The following is a 25,168-nucleotide window of genomic DNA, read 5'->3' as shown; positions in this document are numbered from 1 at the left end:
AATAGGGACAACAAAACCTTTTTTTTTTTTTTGTAAAGAAGAAGAACCAAGTCAGCTCACCTTCCACAGTCCTCTCGTCCCCTCTTGCTGGTAAATGTTAATGAAGTTGCCTATCATTCCTCCTTGAAGGGTGCTGCTTTGGGCTTGCATCCGTATCTAGAGATTAACGACTAATGTGAGAAAGAAACTAGCATGTTTCTCCCCAGATTCAGGAAAAAAAAAAAAATCAATCTGCTGTTTAATAACCATTAAAAGAAAAAAACTGTACCATATATATTACTATAAAGCTAGCTTAAGTTTATATGGATTGGTTCTTGGGCTCTTTGGAATCATCAAAAAGCATCGAGGAAAGTCCAGAGTATTCCAGGTAGTAGCTCATTAAGTGTCAAAACAAAATTATTATTATTATTATTAATAGTTTTTTGAAATGGAAAGAAAATGGCATATTTCCCTCTAGGTTACTAAGCAGGAAAGATAGACTCTGAGTGTTAATTCTTCACATAATTAATGAGCGTCCAGCATGCCTGGCAGCATCAAGTGTGGGCAAGCACCCTTCTTAAATTAGTTACTCCAAGCCACTATGATTTCCCTCCAGCCAAACCGAAAGGTATGCGGACGTGCTGACCAAAGGACAGCCATGTGACGCCGTCACCCTCTCTTGCACTTGAACTTACGAGTGAACTTTACCACAGCCATGGAATTCACATGACCGAGATGCCAACATAAAAATAACGCTTGATGCAGCTCTCCACGTTTTTAAAAATAAAGGACTTTTCACTAAAATCTGGTACCTTGTTTTGTCTGAGGGAGCACACGCATTTACCTCTAACTCTAAAGGTGATTGCTACTGCCACGGTAGCATGGGAAAATCAGACAAAATTCGGGAACCTGCCTCTCCGTGCATGTAAGAGGTGAATGGGTGTGGAGACTTCTCCAGCGATCTAACCCCAGCATGGGGTAAACTTAGAGCCTGGTAGTTCTCTTTGGCCCTGTGTAACTGTAGCGTCCCTGCCGTGTACAGCTTTGATGTTATCAGAAGCTCCCATTAGACTAAAGACTGCAGGTGGGGTCCTTGCCTTAGTCATCCTTGGATTCTAAGCACACAGGACACCAACTGGCACAAAGCAGGAGCGCAATGAATGCTGCTTGCAACAATGGGGGGAAGGAGAGGGAGGGAAGGAAAGGGAGAACTTGAGGCGGTTCAGACAAGGACGTGCACCTAATTTTGAGTTTGTTAGTCCCAAGGGATTGAAGAAGGCTGTATCCTGGTACTGTCGGCAAGGTCATCTAACAAGGTATGTCTACTTGTGGTTAAGTAAATATTTTCTTGATTATTTCCTGGAGTCAGATTAATGGCTAACGTAACGCCTTCAGAAAGGGTCACCAATGTGCAGCCTCAACTGGTGTAACACTTGCAGTCCACCTATTTTCATGAACCAATAAAACACAGGAGATTTTTCAATGACAAATGAAATGCATCCAAGCCTAAACGTTTTTCTCTGGTTAGTCACCAAAACCTCCCAAATCACCACAGCCTCCAAGAAGGGGCTCTACTCGTGAGCTCCCCTGTATCAGTGGGAAATCCCCTAGTGCGTGTTTCTAAGTTAGAGGCTTCCCGGCACTAAAACCATGAACAGACTCGCACGTGCATCATGATCTGAGTGTTGATCTCATTAAGAAAATGCAGAGTGTGCCTATAAGATACAAGGCTGTGGTGGTGGTTTAAGTTGTGTTGGACTCTTGTGACCCTGTGGACTGTAGCCCCCCAGGCTCCTCTGTCCGTGGAATTCTCCAGGCAAGAATACTGGAGTGGGTTGCCATTTCCTTCTACCTGGGATCTTCCCGACCTAGGAATCGAACTCGGGTCTCCTGCATTGCGGGCAGATTCTTTACCAACTGAGCTATGAGGGACGCCCAAGATATAGGGCTGCCTACCTTCAAAACATCCGTTGGATTAGCAATGCTTGAGGATATGACTCCAGAGAGAATCCCACAGACCACATTTATCAGAAGGGTTTCATCTGTAAAGACATATTATTTGACTTTTCACATACAGAGAACTCTTCATGTGTGCAATGCACGTACAAATGAGATTCACTTACATACCACTTGTTCACTTAGGAGAATAAAGAAATATATGCTTAACAAAGTAAGTGATTTTAAAAGAATTTGGGATTTTGTTGGCAGGAGAGATTTTTCTCAGGAAAAACTTTTTTTTTTAATTCTTTTTATTCAGGTTTTTGTTTTTGTTTGTTTTTTTTTTTTTGGCTGCACCACTTGGCTTACAGGATCCTACTTGTCCAACTAGGGACTGAACCCAAGTCCTATGAGTGGAAGTCATATCTACTGGACCTCCAGGCAAGTCCCATAGCAAAATTTCTTGATACCTAAGAAGGAATGTGAATTATCACGGAAGAGTAACCATCCATCAATCCACTCGTGTGTGTAAATGTTAACTATTGTAAATAAGATGAGGTAATACACCATGGTAAGAGAACAGAAGATACCCTATGAGATAACATGGAGATAAAACTTTCAAGCACACCATACTTATTTGGAATACACTGAAGCACTTTTAAAGCGTCTTTGCTCCTGCTCGCCGCTCTCACCCAACAGAGACTGGTGTTCATTCCTTTGTAAAAACAGGTAGGAACTTCCATAGATTAAAGCAAAGTCAAAGAATCAACCAGCAATAAAATAAAATAAAATCAGAGTTCTTAACACTAAGAAATATAGCCTGCTTTCCTGAAAAATAGGTGATAATTCCTAGGATTTTAGAGAATTTTAAGTAGGCTAGAACTATAATGACATACTCCCTAGTCTGGATGTTGTGGAAATAACTCGTTAAGAAGCTTGTAAATTGCTCCTTTTTAACTGTTACCCTCCTAAATTCAGCCAATAGCTGACATGCTTTAGGCAGAATTTGTTTAGACTTTATGCCCAAAGTTCTCCTCTGTTCGTAAACCACTTGAGTAAAAAGACAAAACAACCCACCTCCTGTCCATAAGTGGAAAAAGGATTCCCCACTCACCTTCTGGACGCTCGACAAATAACCGCTTCAAGCTCTGGTAGGTGCCTATCTTGATGGTGCCATAGGAAGCCTGGCGTAACATCGCCGGGGCGATCCTGCCAAACCAAGGGACAAAGGGACACAGAAATTCTTAAGAGTCCCTGAAACTCCTCTAGAGGACACACACAAGGGACACAGTCATGTTATCTGCCTTCTGCAAACTACGCTAAGATGGATTTTTCTTAAAAGATCAAAATCCAGCAAACACACAGACGGGTTCAGTCAAATGTGTGCAAGTTATTAGCTCCCCAAGTGACAGCTCAATGCTCTGTATTTATCCTCAGTGAAAACGTACACAAATACGTTAACACAGAGTTCTGTTTTCCTGATTGTGGAGGGCTCTCCTTTCTCGGGACAGAGTCCCTGATGAAATCTGGCCTGTCAGCATCCTCCAGGGTTTCTCTGAAGTTCACCACCCACCTCCCTGGGGGCCCTTTTCCAGTTATTCCCTCTCCTTCCAGGGACCCTCCCCAATCTCAGAACCACCTGGCATTCACACTCCTAGGCTCTCCTGCCACGCTTACCACTTCCTTCTTAGGCTGCAACTGGGCTTCCCTCCAACCTCTCCATCAATACCCACGCCCACCAAAATGGGCCCAGGGGACATCTCAATTACTAAATCAAATGATGGTTTTCAATCAGCATCTTATGAAGCCTCTTCGCCTTTGTGGTACCTGCTCCAGCCCACCCTTGGCCCTGCTTGCAATCATCTCCTCCCTAAGCCTCTTCCACTCCTCTTCTTTCTCTGCACAGCCTATCTCTGTCCTCTGGGGGGGCCGGGGATTCTGTCCTTCCTCTCTTCTCTCCAGCCCCACGCACTTGCCAGATAAGCTCATCTACTTACATGGCTTCAACTGCCCAGAGTCTGCTGACTCCTGAACTCATGTTTCCAACGCTGATTCTAGGAGCATTGCCACCTGCTTCCCAGATTTCTCAACTCACATGCCCTACACCTACCACCAGAGCAAGAGTTCACACTGAGCTAATTACCCCCACTTCCAAACGATCCACCCTCCTCTTCTGGGTCCTAGACCAAGGAACGGAACCTCCATCTGCATACGGGCCAGAACCGGAAGAGACATCAGCCTGCCTCCTCCTTTCCCACCACCTCCATGGATGAGGTCACACACTATATGGATGCTCTGCCCTAAACAGTTCCTTCAGGGCAGGAGCTGCTGCTGGACTACCACCCGGCTCCCTTGCTAGCTGACTCCAGGATTCAGCAGGTAGAAGGTGGGAGGGAGGGCAGGAGGGACAGGAAGAAGCAGAGGATTTCCCCCTCTCCCTGGGCACTAGCAGAGCACCCTCGACCGCTCCTACAGGCTCCTTCAAGGCTCCAGCTCTGGGAGGCTCTGCTAACACTGTTCTTTTGTCCTTGTTCCTTTGGTCCTAGCCTGGGTAACAATTTCTCATTTTGCCAGTTTCTAGGTAACCCTTCAATTGTTCCCTTAAACCTTAAGCAGCCCTTTTATTAAAGTGAAAGTGTTAGTCGCTCAGTCATGTCCAACTCTTTGTGACCCCATGAACTGTAGCCCACCAGGCTCCTCTATCCACGGGATTCTCCAGGCAAGAATACTGCCGCGGGTAGCCAATCCCTACTCCATGAGATCTTCCCGACTCAGGGATCAAACCGAGATCTCCTTCACTGCAGGCAGGTCCTCTACCACTGAGCCACCAGGGCAGCCCCTTTCATCAAATCTCCCTGCGTTTAAATCATCCGAATGATGGTCTCCTGCAGGGCCTCTGATAGAAGCAGGGTCCCTTCTTAATCACTTTCCTATCCAGCGCCTACAGCAAAATGTTCAGTAAACGCTGGACTAAAGAAAAGCTGTTCACTGCAATTCTTGTCCACGGAGAATATGACATCATTTTCGTTATGGTAAAAAGCTCAGTAATAACCAAGGGGAAGAGGAAAAAAATAAACTACAGAATGTTTCAAAACAAACATAATTTTTGTACCATTATCTGTATTTGACTATGGTAAAAAGTTTTAACACAACATTCACTATATAAAACACGTAGAAAACAAAGTTGAAATGAAAAAAATCAACCATCGCTACTTGTTCTTTTCAAATACACCCTGAACTTGGACTTTTTCTCTGTGACATCTCAGTGTGAAGTCTGTCCATTTGAAACGTCTACTTACCCCGAATACAGCGCTTTCAGGCCTTCCTCTCTGCCTATTCTCACCAATGCGTGCAACATTCCTCGATATCTGATTTCTTTAAAGTTTGCATCGTTCTTCTGGCCTTGAATCTGTAGTCGTGTCTTGGTTAAATCGATTGGAAAGGTACCTTAAAATTTTTCAGAAGGAAATGTTTCACTTAATAGAAAGAAAGTCCACTAAACAAAGGATAAACAGTGACTTATTACTGAGGAAACATTCAGACTAAGGAGCAGAATTAAGAAGTTGATACTTTTCAGTCTTCTACTTATTAAAAAAAAAATTAAGAATCAAAAGATTTTTTTTTTTAAACACGTAACTATTTTCTTTTCCATATATTTGTATTTATGTCCCATCTTTTTCTACACAGGATGTGAAGAGGCTGCACTGATGTCTAAAGTAGGTACTTGGAATGCTTTATACAAACAGGATATCCATTTAAAAATCTAAGTTACTGGGAATTCCCTGGCAGTCCAGTGGTTAGGACTCGGCGCTTTCACTGCTACGTCCCAGGTTCAGTCCCTTGTTGGGGAACTAAGATCCCGCAAGCTGTGCAGCATGGCCAAAAAAAAATTATAATAAAAAGATAAAAATAAAATTAAAGTTACCATTTTTCCCACATGTGAAGGCTAATATTGTGTTCAACATGAATGGAGTTTCTCACTGTGTGTTACAGCCCAAAGTGACTCTTGCTGCTGCTGCTGCTGCTGCTGCATAGTCACTGCAGTCACGTCCGGCCCTCTGTGACCCCGCGGACCATGGCATAGTCACTGCAGTCACATCCGGCCCTCTGTGACCCCGCGGACCATGGCCCGCCAGGCTCCTCCGTCCATGGGATTCCCCAGGCAAGAACACTGGAGTGGGGTGCCATTTCCTCCTCCAATGATAAAGTAAGAAGCGAGTGAAGCAAGTGACGTGAAGTCGCTCAGCCGTGTCTGACTCTCTGCAACGCCATGGACTGTAGCCTACCAGGCTCCTCCGTCCACGGGATTCTCCAGGCAAGAGGACTGGAGCGGGTTGCCATTTCCTTCTCCAAAAGTGACTCTTAATAGAGGCTAAAATGTTTACTGTAGTACCTAAGAGAGAGTCCATCCAAATATACACACCCGAACACAGTAACCGTGAGTCACTGTGTCAATGAGTCCACAGAGGAAACCTAAGGCAGGGGTGGGTGGGTCAGTGGTTACAGTGTCCCAACCCATCGGCTCCAGTCCCTGCGGCCACAAGGGCAGCCTCTATCCCAGGTCAGCAGTGACTCACCTAGCACCTGGCAAGCAGCAGCATCTCAGTCAACGTGGGTTTCATTTTGTTGTTTTCCTTTCGGCCACAGCAGGAGGCTTGTGGAACCTTAGTTCCCTGACTAGGGACCAGCCCGGGTCCGCAGGCAGTGAAAGCAGGAAGTCCTAACCACTGGACCGCCAGGGAATTCGCACCAATCACCAACATGTGTTGAATGAATGATTCGAGGAATAAACAGAGGAACAGACGGGATGTGGCGGGAGACAGAGCTGACGAAGTCATCAGCAGGACATGGACAACGAGCATGACGGGAACACGACGCCGCGATGACGGTCGCTCACCTCTGGCTTGGGAAGATTGTGGGGCTCCCTAAACCTCTTTATAGTCAAATGTGTTCACAGGGACAGAGTGGGAAGGACAACAAGGAGAATGGGGACAGATGTCAGCCAGCAATGTTCCATGAGGCTTTCGTTAGGGCAACTGGTTCAACCTTCTCCCCACTGAACTTTGAACCCTAAACTGCTAATAAGCAGTCAGAGTCATTGTTTACCTTTTTTTTTTTAATATTTATTTATTTGGCTACATCAGGTCTTATGACACTTGCGTCATGCGGGATCTTTCCTTGTGACAAGTGAGCTTAGCTGCCCCATGGCATATAGGATCTTAATCCCCATACCAGCGATCAAACTGATGTCCCCTGAATTCTCAACCAATGGACCACCCAGAAAGTCCCTATTTTGTCTTAAAAGATTCCCAAGAAGAGAAAGAAATTTTGAATTCTAAGATGAAGTGTTTCAAAATTTCACATTCTGTGTTTGAACTACACTCACACCGGAAGTCTTTCAATATCCAATTATTGTGACCAGGAGTCTAAGCCTCGTGGTATGCAGCAGGCAGCTGGCCAGCCTCCGCTCTGGGCTCTTGACTTACCGCACTCCGCCGTGATGGAGGCCAGGCCTCCGTACACAAAGGGTTTCCAGTTCAGGGCCGACATGCTCACCGCTGTCTGTCGTTCACAGAACCATAGCCCCCAACGGGGTTTTTCCTGGAGACAAAAGGAAGATGTTTCAATGGAACTTCTCACACAGCCAGTTTCTTTTTAAAACTTGTGTTTCACTTGGAGATGGGCCTCCCTGGTAGCTCAGATGGCAAAAAAAAAAATCTGCCTGAAATGCAGGAGACCCAGGTTCAACTCCTGGGTCGGGAAGGTCCCCTGGAGGAGGTCACAGAAACCGACTCCAGTATCCCTGCCTGGAGAATCCTATGGGCAGAGAAGCCTGGTGGGCTACAGTCCACGGGGTTGCAAAGAGTCAGATGAGGGTGCCACCAGATGCTACTGTGGAAACCCCCCCGAGTTCCCAAGCCTCACCTTATAAAGCAAAGCACCCCATCTCGTAAACCCCAGATCACTTTATAAGTGGCCTTATTTCTCACCGAGGCCATAAATAACCCAATAAAATTATACCTTGCATGTATGTGTATAGTGTGGTACAGTGAAGGCGATTTTCTGGGTGGCCCGTGTTATCTTCGACCTGTTCTTCAACACTTAATAAATACTTGCTATTAGCTTGCCACTGTCTTAGTGAGTCCCTCCCGGGAGGCAATGAAGTCCTTCAGATTCACCGAAGTAGGGAAATGCTGCAACCCAGTGAGTGTCACAAGCTAAAATGATAATTACTGACCTAACATGGCCACAGCATACTTCCAGTTTATAAAGTTACCTCTCTTCTCTTACCGATACTATGTCACTAGCTGTGAGGAGGCCCGGGATGAAGAAACAAGGCTGACTACGGGGTGAGAGCCTCATCACTTCCTTCCTCATTCATAAAGCTCCAGTTATTAACCTCTAGGTTTTTCAATTCTCCATCCTCTTCATCGTCAAAACATCCAAGGCAACCAGTCAGGGGTAGAGCCCACACCTTTATTCACTAAGCAAAATAAAATGCCCAGCTGTTAGGCCTGTTGTGGAAATTAAGTATATTTTTTAAAACTAACACAAAAAAGACACTCACAAAGGCTGCCTTCCATCCTCCTTTGAGGCTACGTTCCCTCACTCACTGTGACATACATGCCCGCACCTGCCACAGCCAGGCCCCCACATTTATTATATGTTCTGCAGCTTCACGGGATTTCAGCTGGCAAAGCTGGGCTTGTGCCCATTAAAAGGAGACACGAGGAAACTCCCCCACTTCTGTGTATATGCTGTCAACTTTAATTCTTGTCAGTTTAAAGTAAAATTGCATTCAGTGGACCAAAAAGTTCGCTGGGGTTTCTCCTAAGATATTGGAAAACCTAGAATGACCTTTTTGGCCAGTAATTTACTATAGTTGTTGGCAAGCAATCTGCCCAAGGTTTTTACTTTGTAGGTCCGGGGAGTTTTTCCAGGTTTGTACTTCCCAGGAGACCTAACACAAGTCACTACTAATGTCAGTTCACAAGATGGCCAATCGGCTTGCTTAAACCAAGAGAAGACACAGGAACTCAAAGGGGACCCTGGTAGACTGATAAACTGATCTCTACTCCTCATTTATGGACATTAGCTAAATTCAGAGTAGCTACAGATGGGTAAAGTAGAAGGCTCCCTAAGCATGGAACTTAAAAATCATCATGTTTAAAAAAACAAAAAACACACACACACATTTTATGTATTTTTCTAACAAAGAACAAGCACTGCTCCCAAAAATTCATCTAATATCCTTAAGTTTAATATTTGTACTTAACTAATTCTTGGCCTTACTGAAGTCAGAAGTAAGATAATAATTAACACTATAAGTTACAAACTGTAAAACACATTAATAATAAATCCAATAATCCATGTATTGTCCTCAACCCGCTGACTTCAAGTTAAAAAACAATAACCATGTAACAGTGATACGCAGAAGTACTGTAGGTTGCCATTATAAAAGTGCTCAATATAAAGGATTTCAGTGGATCCCCCCACAAGAAGTTCAGGATAGGACAGAAAAACAGACCAGGAAAGCCAGTTTCAGGAACACTCCTTGTCCAAAGCCACATGGCCAAGGGGGCAGAAATGGACCTACAACCCCCAAACTTGATCCCAAGTTTCATGTTCTTTCTGCTACTACCTGAGGCTGTACATGATCAAAAGGAATGATGGTGTTTTAATTAAGGAGAAAATACTACTAAGCAGCTGTGAATACTACTGATGAGACACACCACAGAAACAATAAAAACGTGCTTAATTTAAGAGAAAAGTCTTAGAAATATATATACTCAAGTGAAAGTGAAGCTGCTCAGACTTGTCCGACTCTTTGAGACCCCATGGACCGTAGCCTACAAGGCTCCTCCACCCATGGAATTTTCCAGGCGAGAGGACTGGAGTGGGATGCTTTCACCATCTGAGCCACCAGGGAAGCTCCTAACAATACTCAGAAGGTAGTCAATTTGAAACAGTTCAGTCACTCAGTCGTGTGCAACTCTTTGCAACCCCCACGGACTGTAGCACGCCAGGCTTCCCTGTCCATCACCAACCCCTGGAGCTTGCTCAAACTCATGTCCATTGAGTCGGTGATGCCGTCCAACCATCTCATCCTCTGTCGTCCCCTTCTCCTCCCAATCTTTCCCAGCATTGGAGTCTTTTCCAGTGAGTCAGTTCTTTGCATCAGGTGACCAAAGTATTGGAGTTTCAGCTTCAGCATTGGTCTTCCAATGAATATTCAGGACTGATTTTCCTTTAGGATTGACTGGTTTGATTTCCTTGCAGTCCAAGGGACTCTCTAGAGTCTTCTCCAGCACCATTGTTCAAAAGCATCAATTCTTCAGTTCTCAGCTTTCTTTATGGTCCAACTCTCACATCCACACATGACTACTAGAAAAAACCATAGCTTTGACTAGACAGACCTGTCAGCAAAGTAATGTCTCTGCTTTTTAATATGCTGTCTAGGTTGGTCATAGCTTTCCTTCCAAGGAGTAAGCATCTTTTAATTTCATGGCTGCTGTCACCATCTGCAGAGATTTTGGAGCCCAGAAAAATAAAGTTCGTCACAGTTTCCATTGTTTCCCCATCTATTTACCATGAAGTGATGGGACCAGATGCCATGATCTTAGTTTTCTGAATGTTGAGCTTTAAGCTTTTTCACTCTCCACTTTCACTTTCATCAAGAGGCTCTTCAGCTCCTCTTCACTTTCTGCCATAAGGGTGGTGTCATCTGCATATCTGAGGTTACTGATATTTCTCAATCAATCTGAATAGGGATAATTAATTTTTCCAATATACAGTATACAGATGGTATTATTTTTTCCAGAGTTTTTTTTACTGAGGCAAAATTCACATACTACAAACAAAGCATCAGAGCAAACAACTCAATACTCAGTACTCAGAGCACTCAATACCTTCGCAGTGTTGTGCCACCAGCGCCTCTATCTAGTTCCAAAATATTACATCACCCTGTGGCCAGTGAATTGGAGGTTCTTTCTTCATAACGAAAGAATTTAGAGATGAAGCAGAGAAATTAAGAAAGTAAAAGTGAAAGTTTATTTAAGCAAAGAGGGAGAACAGGCTTAGAGCTGCCACCCACAATTTCTTTGGCAAGCTGGTTGCGAGGAGCATACAAATAAACGAGCAGAATATTTACTGGAGAAGGATGAGCCTGGGGGTTATATTCCCTGATTTTCATCCCAGCCCCATTTTCCTGAGAAGAAGGATTTCTGTCTTAGGGATTTAGCTCAGATCAGAAGTGTCACGGCATCAGTGCAATATGGGTACTTCTTATCTGTAAGACTTTGCTGCTGTTGAGTTGCTCAGTCGTGTCTGACTCTTTGGGACCCCATGGACTGTAGCCTCCCAGGCTCCTCTGTCCATGGAATTCTCCAGGCAGGAATACTGGAGTGGGTTGCCACTTCCTTCTCCGGGGGATCTTCCCCACCTGGGATCGAACCTGCATCCCTGGCATTGGCAGGCGGATTCTTTACTACTGAGCTACAGGGAAGCCCTATTGTAAAGAGAGCACAGTGAGCAAAGGATTCTATTTGGATGCAGGTGATTCCCATCTTTCCCACCTTTCTTTGTCTGCTTTTCAGATCCCTATCATCCAAAATGGTGTCAGTTTCCTGTCAGTCTGAAGGTTCCTGTTTTTCTTTATCTGCATACGGACCCTCGCTGTTTATAAGATGCTTGATTTCCTGCCACCTGGCCCCTGCCCCCATTTCTCTACTCAGACCTAACTACCTGCCTGCTGTAACTAACAACTCCAAAGGGAAATCATTAACCATTCCCCACCCCTCATGGCCTCTATGATTCTTATTTTCTTAGCTGAGACACTATATGTGCTGAGTAGAACACAGGACTCCTTTTTAGCAGCTCCTAAGCTGTCTGAGGTCAGCAATTCATGAACTGTGAACTTCCAGATGTTCAAGCTGGTTTTAGAAAAAGCAAGAGAGTTTTAGAAAAAGCAAGAGAGTTCCAGAAAAACATCTATTTCTGCTTTATTGACTATGCCAAAGCCTTTGATTGTGTGGATCATAACAAACTGTGGAAAATTCTGAAAGAGATTCAAATACCAGACCACCTGACCCACCTCTTGAGAAATCTGTATGCAGGTCAGGAAGCGACAGTTAGAACTGGACATGGAACAACTGACTGGTTCCAAATAGGAAAAGGAGTCCGTCAAGGCTGTATATTGTCACCCTGTTTATTTAACTTCTATGCAGAGTACATCATGAGAAATGCTGGGCTGGAGGAAGCACAAGCTGGAATCAAGATTGCCAAGAGAAATACCAATAACCTCAGATATGCAGATGACACCACCCTTACAGCAGAAAGTGAAGAACTACAGAGCCTCTTGATGAAAGTGAGAGGAGAGTGAAAAGGTTGGCTTAAAGCTCAACATTCAGAAAACTAAGATCATGGCATCCAGTCCCATCACTTCATGGGAAATAGATGGGGAAACAGTGGCTGACTTTATTTTTCTGGGCACCAAAATCACTGCAGATGGTGATTGCACCAATGAAATTAAAAGATGCTTATTCCTTGGAAGTAAAGTTTGACCAACCTAGACAGCATATTAAAAAGCAGAGACATTACTTTGCCAACAAAGGTCCATCTAGTCAAGGCTATGGTTTTTCCAGTGGTCAAGTATGGATGTGAGAGTTGGACTATAAAGAAAGCTGAGTGCTGAAGAATTGATGCTTTTGAACTGTGGTGTTGGAGAAGACTCTTGAGAGTCCCTTGGACTGCAAGGAGAGCCAACCATTCCATCTTAAAGGAGTGTTCTGGGTGAAAGTGAACACCAGTCCTGGGTGTTCACTGGAAGAACTGATGTTGAAGCTGAAACTCCAATACTTTGGCCACCTGATGCGAAGAGCTGACTCATTTGAAAAGACCCTGATGCTGGGAAAGATTGAGAGCAGGAGGAGAAGGGGACGACAGAGGATGAGATGGTTGGATGGCATCATCGACTCAATGCACATGGGTTTGGGTGAACTCCGGGAGTTGGTGATGGACAGGGAGGCCTGGCGTGCTGCGGTTGATGGGGTCGCAAAGAGTCGGATACGACTAAGTGACTGAATTGAACCTGTCTGAGGAGCTTCTTAGAAGTACAGATACTAGGGCCCCACCCACTGAATGAGGACCTCGGGAGCATCCCCAAGCATCAACGAGTCAAATAGTGATGGCAAACAACGCCTTGGAATACTTATCACTTAAATAACTTAGGTAGTTGATCAGGCAGTGATGACACTACAGACAGTTCTTTTGATTCATCTTATTTAGCAGTGATTTTTAGCAGTGTTTGTAGAAATGGATACATACAAAATATACACACACAGAGAAGTACGAAAGATATCCTCTACAACGTCAGCAAAAATGTATGGGAAATGGATTTTACCTTCTGGTCTCTAACTAAAAATGCTTTTAAAAAACCGTATTGTATATGACTTCATGCCATCTCACCCATTAAATCTCCTGGTTCGGTCAACACTTTTGTTTTGCTAGTTTAAATGAGATTTGGCTCTTTTTTTTTTTTTCTGTCGGCTTTAATATTAGGTTTTTAAAACCCAGAGGTTCTGGGTTATACTCATATGCAAACACTCAATTAGGGTGCCACATTGCAGCGGAGCGGCCTCCCACAGTTTTGAATCACACACCCATGAGCTCCCATTCAGATGTACCCTCACAATACCTTATCTTCCACAAACCAGAGTCCCGCTGGTATTCCTGGTTAAACTGTACGAAAGTACTTTCTATTCAACTCTTAATAAGATATTCAAAAGTTAACTAAAAGTAGGGTAAAAATAACTTCGGGGCTCTTCTCTTTTCCTTTCCCAAAGCTAGGGGGGTACATGACTGAGCAGTTAAGACTATTGTGCCTTCCCAGGTTATTGTTTGCAGAGTCAAAGAAAGAATAACTCGGCTTAAATAACAACTCCAAAGCATGAGTAATTGGGCAAGCATCCAAACAAGAAGAGATTCTGGTTAATACTGGAATAGAGGGGTCCATAGGTCCAGTAAGCGTACTGGCCAAGGCTAGCTGTAACAGGGCTTCAGTTATCTGGGGCTGAAACCTCCGCTCCGCATTTCAACCGTTTCTTTGTTTTAGAGCTCTCTTTGGAGGGGTTCTCCTCACACACATTCCTTAACTTGCTAGTTCAATTTTTGGCGTAAACCCCAACTGTACTCAAGTGCCAAGACTGAAGGCCAACAGAGTCAAGGAGATTGGAGTGTCCCTTAGCAATCACTAGTGTCTGAGCAGTAGTTCAGCCTGAGATTCACGGAGGGACTTACAACTTGCAAAAACTCCGGCGTCCTGCATGGGGCGTGGCTGTCGATCACTTATCACTATGCTTTCTTCTTCCGGCCCCGCCTCCTAGCTAAACTAAAACCCAGAGACCACTTCTCTCGAGCTGCGAACACAGTGCTAACAATGGCCGTCATTATTAATACATGACATGCATTAACGTCAGGCACTGCTCTGTTTTCCACATAAAAGGTTTTGGTTAATCTCCATGACCTTATGCAATAGGTATCATCATCACGTTTCACAACTGAGGACAGCCAGCCTCAGAGAGGGAAAGTGACTTTGCCAAGTCACACAGCAACGAAGGACTCAAACTGAGCTCTCCCTGAGGGAAAGCTGATCTTCCTCTACGTACTACAAAGCCAAACACTCTTTTCCAAAGGCTGTTTAAAAAACACATTGGCGCAAATAATAAGAATACAATAAAAAGCGGGGGTGGGCGTGGGAGGGTAGGAAATCAACATATTAAAAATAAATGTATGATTTTCCTGAGGGGGTATATAAACATTTCGTAACTATTAATAAACAAAAAAGTGTTTCCCGACCGGAAATGTCTATATAAATCAAGAATTCCAAAGCATTCTCTCTACACTTGATAGGTTACATAACCTATTACATTTTCTATAACTTTAATATTTATCTTCCTCACAGCATCTATACAGCTGCAAAGAGAGGTAATTAAATACAGCAACCGCTGCCAGAACTTCTGAAAGCTTTCCAAGTTTCTCTTATATAATTAACCCTGGCTAAGTTCTTTCAGTATAACAGTGCTCCCTTTTCAGTTCCCAATCTTAAACCGCAATCCAGTCTCTAAACTTCGGTGCGCTCAAAAATCTTTGTTCCCCGCAGGGCTGTCTTCCATGGATTTTTCCTATATCCCATTCTTTTTAAAGGTTCAGGACGAAAAACAAGCTCATCAGACTCATGAAACGTGGTATTTTAAAAGAGTCTTAGGAATCTATCTTATCTCATATGAATTAACTGAGTCACAGAGCTTGGCAGCAGCAAAATCAAGAGCAAAATTTACGCCTTTCAACTTTTCTCGCAACAGGAGGAGCACGAAACTAGACTCTCGCAGGGCTACGACACTTTTAGCAGTTCTTGCGCAGGAACAATGTCATTGTAAACGCTGTACACGAAATTAATCACACCTAGAACTATGCTAAAACCCTTAGCTACATTAACTTTCCGAGCAAATGAATTCCACCAGTCCATGAAAACGTGAGCCAACCTGGCGTATTCCAGGAGCAACTCAAAGAGAGGGCCCTTTCCCAGAGTACGCAGCTCGCCCGGCCCCGGCTGCACGCTCTTCAATGAATCGCAGGTGTGAGCGATGCAGAGGCAGGTGAAACGCACCGCGGCTGCAAGGGCGCACACGCCGGGATGCAAGACGGGCGTCACACCTGATCTCGGTGACACTGGGAGAGAATCACCCCCCACGCCGCCGAGTGATGAGAGCCAGGAACCGGCCCTCCTGCAGCATCGGCCCGACCGCAGGCAGCGGCAGCACCAGGAGGGGGGCGCACCCCGGAACCTCACGCCCCACCAAGCCAGGCCCAGCACGCGAGCTGGAGAGCAAAAGCAGCCCCGGGAAGGCCCCACCCGCGCCGGGGCTCTCCGGGACCCGGCCCCGATCCCCAGCCCCCTGGCCGCGGCCGACCAGGCAGCGCCGCTGCGTAGGGGCCCGGGAGTCTGGCGCCGGTGATTCTGGGCGCCGCTGGGTACTGGGGGGGCCGGCCGGAGGAGGGGCGACCGGCGCTGCCGCGGCCGGAAGGCCAGACACTTACCGGCCGGCGGTGGCCCTGCGCCTTCTCCGTCCCGGGGTGTGCACCGGACGGAACCGGCGGCCGCGCGGAAAGAGGCAGCAGAGAGGCGGGGGCGACCCAGGGGCCTGCGCGCGGCCCCGCCCGCAGGCTCAGCTCCTATTGGCCGCTCCCGGCACAGGCCGCGCCCCGGCCGCGTCCCAGGCAGTTGGGGGCCACCAGGCTGTGGACCCGCTGGACCCCGGGCCTCGTCTCTGGCGGGGGCGGGAGCTCCCCCGGTAGCGGTGACGCCTCCTACGGCCTCGAGATCGACGCCGCAGTGAAACAGAAACTTAAGAGCCATGGAAGAGCCCTCTGCAATGAGAAGTAAACTTGCTCCCTTTTTATTTAAAACCCGGCTTTTTAAAGTAAAATTTATAAACCAACTGAAGACTTGTTCAGTAGACTCTGCACTAAATTTAATGCTAACATTTCACAGTATTTGCGTTCTCTTTCAGTGTATAGGGTTTGTTTTTCACCCTGAATTATTGGACTGTTGCAAACAACACTGCTTCACCCCCTAAATATTTCACCATTAGGACAAGCAAGAAATTTAATACTGTTTCAGTCAAATCCAATATACTGTCCATATTTAAATTTCTTTTGTTGTCCCTAAAGGTCGCTTACTCCTTGGAAGGAAAGTTATGACCAACCTAGATAGCATATTCAAAAGCAGAGACATTACTTTGCCGACTAAGGTCCGTCTAGTCAAGGCTATGGTTTTTCCAGTGGTCATGTATGGTTGCGAAAGTTGGACTGTGAACAAAGCTGAGCGCCGAAGAATTGATGCTTTTGAACTGTGGTGTTGGAGAAGACTCTTGAGAGTCCCTTGGACTGCAAGGAGATCAGCCCTGGGATTTCTTTGGAAGGAATGATGCTCAAGCTGAAACTCCAGTACTTTGGCCGCCTCATGGGAAGAGTTGACTCACTGGAAAAGACTCTGATGCTGGGAGGGATTGTGGGCAGGAGGAGAAGGGGATGACAGAGGATGAGGTGGCTGGATGGCATCACCGACTCGATGGACGTGAGTCTGAGTGAACTCCGGGAGTTGGTGATGGACAGGGAGGCCTGGTGTGCTGCGATTCATGGGGTCGCAAAGAGTCGGACACGACTGAGCGACTGAACTGAACTGAACTGAAAGGTCACAAACACACGCATATGTTTTTTAATTTTTCAGTTCAAGATGTACCCAGGATTACCCTAGTACTAGTACTCTCACTTTTTTTTTTAAGCTGGCTTTCAGGCTCTTTGTTAATCCAACCCTGGATCCAAACCCGGCAGGCTGACAGTGAAAACACCCAGTCCTAACCACTAGACAACCAGGGGATTTCAGCATTCTGAAAAAAATCTTTCATTACTTTGACGTATTTGAAAAATCCAGGCCAACAGTAGACTGTAAGAGTATAGGGTTATTGAATTATGATTAGATGCAAATCAAACTTTTTAGTAAAAGAAGTCAGAGGTGATGCTGTCTATTTCCATCCAGAGACACTGTATCCTGTGTCCATGTCAAGCCTGATCACTTGGTCAAGGGTGGTCTGGCAGTCCTCCACAAAGATCCTCTCTCCCTCTGTAATGATGCAGATGATACAGATGATACCTGTATTTTGTTTCTCTTCCTTCTCTTCCCCTTCACAAGTCTCCTTTTTTGAATAACAGCATGAACTCTGGCATTCTTTAAAAATCAATTTAATCCAGTCATTATAACTAACTACCAATATTATTTGTGGTGTCTGAATTTCCCTTTTGTGACCTGTGAGAGCCCCTTCCTGTACTTTCCTTGCATATATCCTGTTTTTGTTTTTGTTTTAATATTTATTTATTTGGCTGTGCTGGGTCTCAGTTGCAGCCTGTGGGATCTAGTTCCCTGATCCGGGATAGAACCCAGACCCCCTGCATTGGGATCAGCCAAGTCTTAGTCCCTGGAAACCAAGAAAGTCCCCATCCTATCGATCGACTGATTGCTCTTTGAGCACTATCTTTCTTTCTGACATAGGATCTCCTAGCTCTCCTTGCATTTTCTCTGCCTGATGCAGAGAAATTTTAGTTCCTTTTAGTAGAAAATGGTACTCGGAAAATTAGATCTTAGTGTCCAGGGTGCTCATTGCTATTGGGATGTTATTTCTTCTAGGCCCTTTCAGTGGACCAAGTGTATAGATATTCATAGAGCTATAAAACACTAAACAGTATACTCTTTACCCAGATATATTTTAAAATCATGAGTTTATATTGATACCTCCAATTAAAAAGTTAGCATCTCGAAGTTCATTCTAGCCTTCCTCTTTCCATTTTATATTTTTTTTCTCCCACAGTGAAAAACCCCTGGTTACTAAGAAAAAGATGTAAAATATGATGTCAAAAATAGTAAACATGGTGGGGAAAGGTAAAAATGCAGGAAAACTCTGGTTCTCGTCAGCATCAATATATTTACTGGTTTATTCTATCCTACAATATAGACAAAAGAGCTGTGACTCCGATACTAACACCAGTAGCAAACCTAAGTTTAAGATTTCTTTGCACTTTTTTTTTAAATCTATGTAAATCCATCTCTTCCCAAAGGTGTGCAGCGAGAGGATGGTGATCAAGTCACTTGAATTCATCTGCTTGGCAATATGGTTGTGTTAGCCGTGTGATACACTGTGATATAGTGTTAGGTGTGTTATTTTTATTTGCATCGTGTTAGTTTGCTTTTTTCATCTTTCTTATCTAGCTTTCATTTTTGAATGTATAAAGCGTTCGCTTGGTTCAAAATCAACTCTTCCAAGCGTTTTCAGAGGAGGAACTCCGCCTTCCTGTTCGCGGTACTCGTCCCACTCACCGCCTATCACTAGCCACTGTCATCAGTTTCCCATCTATTCTCCCACTCCCCCCAAAATTAAGAATATGCATCCGTTTGTTATCTACTGCTGTAGGGTTATGTTTTGCAGCTTTAAACGACAAACGTGTATTACTTCACAGTTTCTGTGCATCAGAAATCCAAGAAGGGCTTAGGTAGGAAGGTCTGGCTCCAGGTTTCTCACAAGAATGTATTCACTGTGGCAGGACTGCAGTCCTCTCAAGACTGGACTGAGGGAAGATCTGCCTCCAAACTCAACCGGCTGTGGGAATATCCTCTTTCAAGCTCCCTCACAGGGCTGTTGGCATATCTCTGGTCCCCACTGGTTGTCAGCCAGTGAATTCGTTTCTTGGGACTGCCTTAATAAATTACCACAAACAATACAGTTTAAAAAAACAAAAAACACAAGGGTTTACTCTCTCACAGTTCTGAGGCTAGAAGTTCAAAATCAGTGTCAGCTGGACCACATTCTCCTGAGGCTTTTTCTACCTCCACTGTCATCTCACCAAGTCCTTTTCCGTCTCACAACTGTGTGACACACCCTTTCCTATAGATTCTTTAGATAGCCAAACTCCAGTTTCCCTGTGCCCCACCAGCCTCTGCTAATATGCACATCATCTTTAGTAATACACACATAATATCGTTTATATTTAGCATGAAGATCCCTCTCAAGTATAACGATCCTTTTGTAATGTAAACTAAATTTTTAAAAAAATACTGGAATCCCTATAAAATGAATGGTAGTACTTTCAGCACCTATCAAGAAAATTCACATTGAATTGAGGACCCTCTGAATAATCTTGGGTTCCCCCAAGGGTCTTGATCCATGTGTTGGAAATTATTGCTCTAGGGAATACTAACATGGTGACATCATCATAACCAGTTTAGAAAAAAAACAAGAATAACAAATGAAACGGTAAGTCTAGGAACAAATCTACTAACTACTCAGTGCCAATCCCTGCTAAACACAGCCAATTTTTCACCTATTCTTTGCTTTCACATTTGCCCTGTAACGGCCCTTTGTGTGTGTGTTTTATCTGACTACAGTCAAAATATGAGATGCCAAGGCAGAAATGGAGACCTGAATTCTATTCAGTCCTGGCCACAACTATTTTAGCTCTCTGACCTTGATTAATTAACTTCTTTAAGTCCTCAACTGCCAAATACAAACAACACCTACCTTACAGAATGAAGGATGGACCTTAAATGAACACCTACCTTAAATGAAGTGACGTGCAAAAATGTACTCTGTAAAGTGTAAATGATGTAGAAACATCTTCTAAATTCTTCTGGCGGGGCCTCCCTAGTGGTCTAGTGATTGAGCATCCGCCTGCCGACGCAGGGGACACGAGTTTGACCCCTGGTCTGGGAAGATCCCACGTGCCGCAGAGCAACTAAGCCCTTGAGCCACAGCTGCTGACGCCCGTGTGCCTACCTGGTGCCCCACCACAAGAGAAGCCACCGCGTCGAGAAGCCCAACCGCGCCAACCAAGAGTGGCCCCGCTCACCACAACTAGAGAAAGTCCTCTTGCAGCAATGAAGACTCGGCATGGCCAAAAATAAAGAACTCTTTAAAAATAAAAACAAATACATTCATCTGGCTCTGTCACTTGTGAGCTTAAAATTCTTCCTTGGCTTCCCAGGGTCTTCAGGATCAAGGATGGCCTCTTAGCCTAACAGAAAAGCCCTTTCCCTTGTGGTCCTTAGAGCTCCAGTCACAGGAATCCTGTTCCCCATCCTCCCCTCTTCATCTGCCTCTCAACCCTGCATTCTAAAGCCTGTCCATCTCAAATAGCTGGACTCTTTGCTGTACTTCCATTCAGGCTGTTGAAAAGAGTCGTCTTCAACAAGCCGGCACCACAGTCTGTAACTTGGGCTATGCCAGGCTCCACGAAGAGCTGGGCAGCGAGGGCCATCCTCACTCACATCTTGGTTTTCTTCATCACCTTGGCAGTCACACTGATTGTACTGCTGTGGTAACAAGGAAGAACAGATGCTTTGGAATCAGCTAGAATCTAGTAAGAGTCGGGCACGACTGAGCGACTTCACTTTCACTTTTCACTTTCATGCACTGGAGAAGGAAATGGCAACCCACTCCAGTGTTCTTGCCTGGAGAATCCCAGGGACGGGGGAGCCTGGTGGGCTGCCGTCTCTGGGGTCGCACAGAGTCAGACACGACTGAAGCGACTTAGCAGCAGCAGCAGCAGCAGAATTTAATAAATGTGTGTGAGACTACCTTAGTCTACAGGAACGATATTGATACATTGTCATGTGACCCCACATCTTGTCAGGAAGGAGTCTCTTTGGGTTTTTTAGATGCTTGGTGCCATGCAGAATGAAAGGCCTGAATCAGACCACTTTCAGGGTGGACTTCAGTGATTGGTGGTGAGAGGAGGAGGAAGAGGTTGCATCAGAGACATCTGGTCACCTTGCCGCTGGCAAAGTGCAGCAGTAATGGGCCATAGCTACTCCTAACAACAACAGATGGATGGGCAGTGTTCCCAGCTGGTATGCTTGGAATGAGCTGGTCAAATTCTTTATCCTTCTATCTCACAGCAGTGGTTATTAACCAGCAGATCTGTCCCCTGGGAGACAGGCAATGTCTGGAGATGTTTTTTGATTGTCACAACTGAGTGATACTACAGGCATCTAAGGGGTAGGGGCCAGCCATGCCGCTAAACACCCTACAATGCCCAGAAAAGGCCTCCCACAGCAAAGAATTATCAAAAACGGCAACAGTGCTGAGGTTTGAGAAATTATGTTCCTGGAAATGTGGCTTTTGGCATATGTTTTTCTTGATTATAGGCGCTGTTTTTTTGACAGGTGGGGGGTGGTCATACAGGGTGGCAGGTGGGCTCTTAGTTCCCCAACCAGCAGCTGAACTGCACCCTCTGTGTTGGGAGCGCAGAGTCTTAACCACTGGATCACCAGGCAAGTCCCACAGGTCCTCTTTGGAAAGCCCGTCTTTTGCGTAAGGCTCCACGTGTTTGTATGGATGAGCTGCAGCTCCCTGCGCGTGCTATTGCTTCCTACACCTCTGGAGCCTCGCACATTGCTAAGCTACACCTGCCAAGCTCTCTCTTTTGCTCCTTTGCTCTCATCCTTCAGGCTTCAGTTTTGGGCATCAGCTCCACCAAGAAGTCTCTCCTGATCCCTAAACGCTAGACACAGTAGATGCCCCCATGCACATCCCTCCTGCTACCAGAACAGTTACTGTACTTCAGCAGCAGTAGCTTGTGCCCCTGTCCCAGTTCTCCCAACCAGAGTGCAGAGCTCCTTCTAGCAGGGACCTAGTCTTGCTCACTGCTGTATTTCCAGTACTCAGCACAGCACATGAAATGGTAGGTAGTGAATATATACACATTTGAAGAGTCTGTATAATTTGGGATCTGGCTGAAAGATAAAAACCTTTCCCATATGGTCCACCCATGTTCCTCAGGTTGGTATCAGTTGCGGGCTTTGATCAAACCTTCCTAGTCGTGTCTCAGTATTCAGTAGAAAAGTATTCAGTAGAAAAAATACTTCCAGTATAGGGAATCTCATATGAATTCCAGTGAGATATACCAGGAATCTCAGGTTTTTAACTGTTTGTTATTTTCTGTGTTTATTTCCTTTTTATTATCCTTTTAATTTTTATGTCCAGAAATTGCCAAAGTATGGTTTGCAGGCAAAATCCAGATAGTTGCCTGTTTTTATACAGTCCTAGAGCTAATAATCGGAGAAGGCAATGGCACTCCACTCCAGGACTCTTGCCTGGAAAATCCCATGGACGGAGGAGCCTGGTAGGTTGCAGTCCATGAGGTCGCTAAGAGTCGGACACGACTGAGCGACTTCACTTTCACTCTTCACTTTCATGCATTGCAGAAGGAGATGGCAACCCACTCCGTGTTCTTGCCTGGAGAATCCCAGGGATGGGGGAGCCTGGCGGGCTGCCATCTATGGGGTCGCACAGAGTCGGACACGACTGAAATGACTTAGCAGTAGCAGCAGAGCTAATAATGGTTGTTACACTTTTTAGTGGTTACCTTTTTCATAGCTATAGCCTCAGTTTTGCCTCCGGGACTGCAAAGAGTGAAATATTTATAACCTGGTCCTTCACAGAAGAAGTGTGTGCTGAGCGATCTCTACTCCAGCCTTTAGCACATTTGCGTTTAGAGATTTCATTCTCCACAGTTCTCCACGGTGCTTTGGCTATCGTGCCCTTAGCCTGTTGGGGTTCGTTTGGTAAAGGGAGACGAGCACAGCACAGAAGGAACTCTCATGAGACCCTCACAAAGACCCCTGCCACCTCAGAGGACAGGCCTATACCCTGGTTCTCTTAATCAATGCAGCTTACACACTTGAGCACATTCTCTTGCACTGTCACTTTAAAATCATAAATATAAAATTTATTACACATGTCAGAGTGAAATCATGAGGTAATCTGTCAGACTGTCTAGAGTATAGCTTCTATTTTTATTACGGACACGGCGCATAAATAACAGACACATGCAGATTGTCTTACACTTTGAGGTTGGTACTAAAAATATTAGTACTATGGGTTTGATTTAGTTCACCATCGCTATATTTAATTCTAAACCTTCTTGGGGTTATGTAATCATATAAGGTACCCAACTAACAGCAGGTTTACCAGCTCAGGTCGACTGAGTAATGGCATAATGAAAAGACAGGACATTGATAAGATTATCTTGAAGTGCTGTGAGCTACACTCCAGCTATGTGTTCCCTTTTTATAGAGCAGTTGCGTCTGATTTGCAGCAGGGACTTCAAGTCTAGGTCTTTCTTTTGGAATTTAGTTTCTCTACCTTCATCCCTCCTCACTGTCCCCCAACAAACCCAATTTGTTTGTGTTCCATTTCAACTTTTAGGGACTGATTAGGTGGACAGAGAGAGAGAAATAGATGACAGACAGACAGAGAGAGAAGCAAGTGACTTTAAAGAGAATAATCGTAACTTCTCAACAGCAGTACAGGAAACTAGAAAACAACGGAGCAAGGCCTTGAATTCGAGGCAAAATTATTGCCAAACTGTAACATCATATCTAACCAGAAACTTTTAAAGCTACGGACACAAAAGGTCTCAAAGAACTGGCCTCTCATGTGTGTATCTTCAGAAAAGTTAATAGAGGATATATTTCCTCAAAACTAAGGAATAAACGTTTAATAAAGGAAAATATGAGGGCCGAGAAATAGCTCTAACACAGGAAGGTGGGGAAAGGACTTCCTAAGATCACCATGAAAATCAATCTCAGGACAAGAGCAACCAGCCTGGATTAGGGCAGGAGTGTACAGAGACCCTGGAAACACACACACTGCAGAGGAAAACAGACTGAGAGTCACCTTACATTTGTGAAAGTGACAGGAGGCTTGAACTTCTAACAGAGTCTAGGGATGAATTAGAAATAGGCAGAAGTCCCCCCAGACCTTTTAAATGAAGACAGTTATTTCTTTTTTCTTTTTTTGGAAGCGGTGGGGAGGTGTGCCAGGCAGTATGTGGGATCTTAATTCCCCAGCCAGGGATTGAACCCTTGTCCTTGGCAGTGGAAGCGCAGGGTCCTAACCACAAGACTGCCAGGGAAGGCCTTAAACGTAGACAATGACTAATCCCAGGGAAAACCAGAGGTCATATTAAAAAAAGGAAACAGAATCATAGGAAATCAGTCCTGAATATTCACTGGAAGGACTGATGCTGAAGCTGAAATTCCAGTACTTTGGCCATCTGATGCAAAGAACTGACTCATTGGAAAAGATCCTGACGGCTGGGAAAGACTGAAGGCAGGAGGAGAAGGGGATGACAGAGGATGAGATGGTTGGATGACATCACCAACTCAGTGGACATGAGTCTGAGCAAGCTCCAGGAGTTGGTGATGGACATGGAGGCCTGGCGTGCTGCAGTCCATGGGCTCGCAAGAGTTGGACACAACTGAGTGAACTGAGCTGAACTGAATCCTAGTATACTACATGGCTCAGCTATGAATAACATTTACAAAGTCAGAATAGTTAGAGCACTATATATTGGTTTAACCAAAACAGGCAATATAATCGTAATTAGGGGATAGTGAAGAACCCTGTGTGTCTATGTGAATACCTGTGTGTGAGTGAGTGTGAGGGTGAGGGTGGGTGGGCGTAGAGAGTAAATCTTTAGAAGAAGGAAGTCTATACATATCCAAGCAGAAAAATAAAGAAATGGCAGATAAACCAGCTTGTGATAAATGAAGGCAGTAAATACCAGAAGAAACAGTTGAAAGAGTTGACAGTAGTTGCTTCTGGGAATGAGGGGTCAGTAATGGGGGCAGGATGGGGCT

General features: G+C 45.0%; 1 protein-coding gene across 8 annotated transcripts in view; it reads right to left on the bottom strand.

Annotated features, from left to right (window-relative positions):
- The window catches only part of SLC25A30 (solute carrier family 25 member 30), a 42,313-nt gene that overhangs the window by 8,122 nt on the left and 9,023 nt on the right, over window positions 1-25,168 (bottom strand). For 3 of the 8 annotated variants that reach the window (XR_009595180.1, XM_060394309.1, XM_042254671.2), the window contains exons 1-7: window positions 16,015-16,088; window positions 8,209-8,401; window positions 7,404-7,518; window positions 5,217-5,364; window positions 3,032-3,126; window positions 1,936-2,021; window positions 61-156 (exon numbers count right to left, since the gene is read on the bottom strand). Coding sequence is in view for 7 of the 8 variants with exons in the window: in XM_060394309.1 (XP_060250292.1) it covers window positions 61-156; window positions 1,936-2,021; window positions 3,032-3,126; window positions 5,217-5,364; window positions 7,404-7,518; window positions 8,209-8,295 (627 nt within the window). In the remaining variant the exon portion in view is untranslated. Of the gene's footprint in view, window positions 1-60; window positions 157-1,935; window positions 2,022-3,031; window positions 3,127-5,216; window positions 5,365-5,842; window positions 7,519-8,208; window positions 8,402-15,458; window positions 16,089-25,168 lie in introns of those variants that run through there. The other 5 variants (XM_060394310.1, XM_015098055.4, XM_060394311.1 and 2 more) reach the window with 4 other exon arrangements.

This window comes from Ovis aries, chromosome 10, assembly GCF_016772045.2.
Source record: "Ovis aries strain OAR_USU_Benz2616 breed Rambouillet chromosome 10, ARS-UI_Ramb_v3.0, whole genome shotgun sequence".
Lineage (NCBI taxonomy): Eukaryota > Metazoa > Chordata > Mammalia > Artiodactyla > Bovidae > Ovis > Ovis aries.
This window is presented reverse-complemented; position numbering and strand designations above follow the sequence as displayed.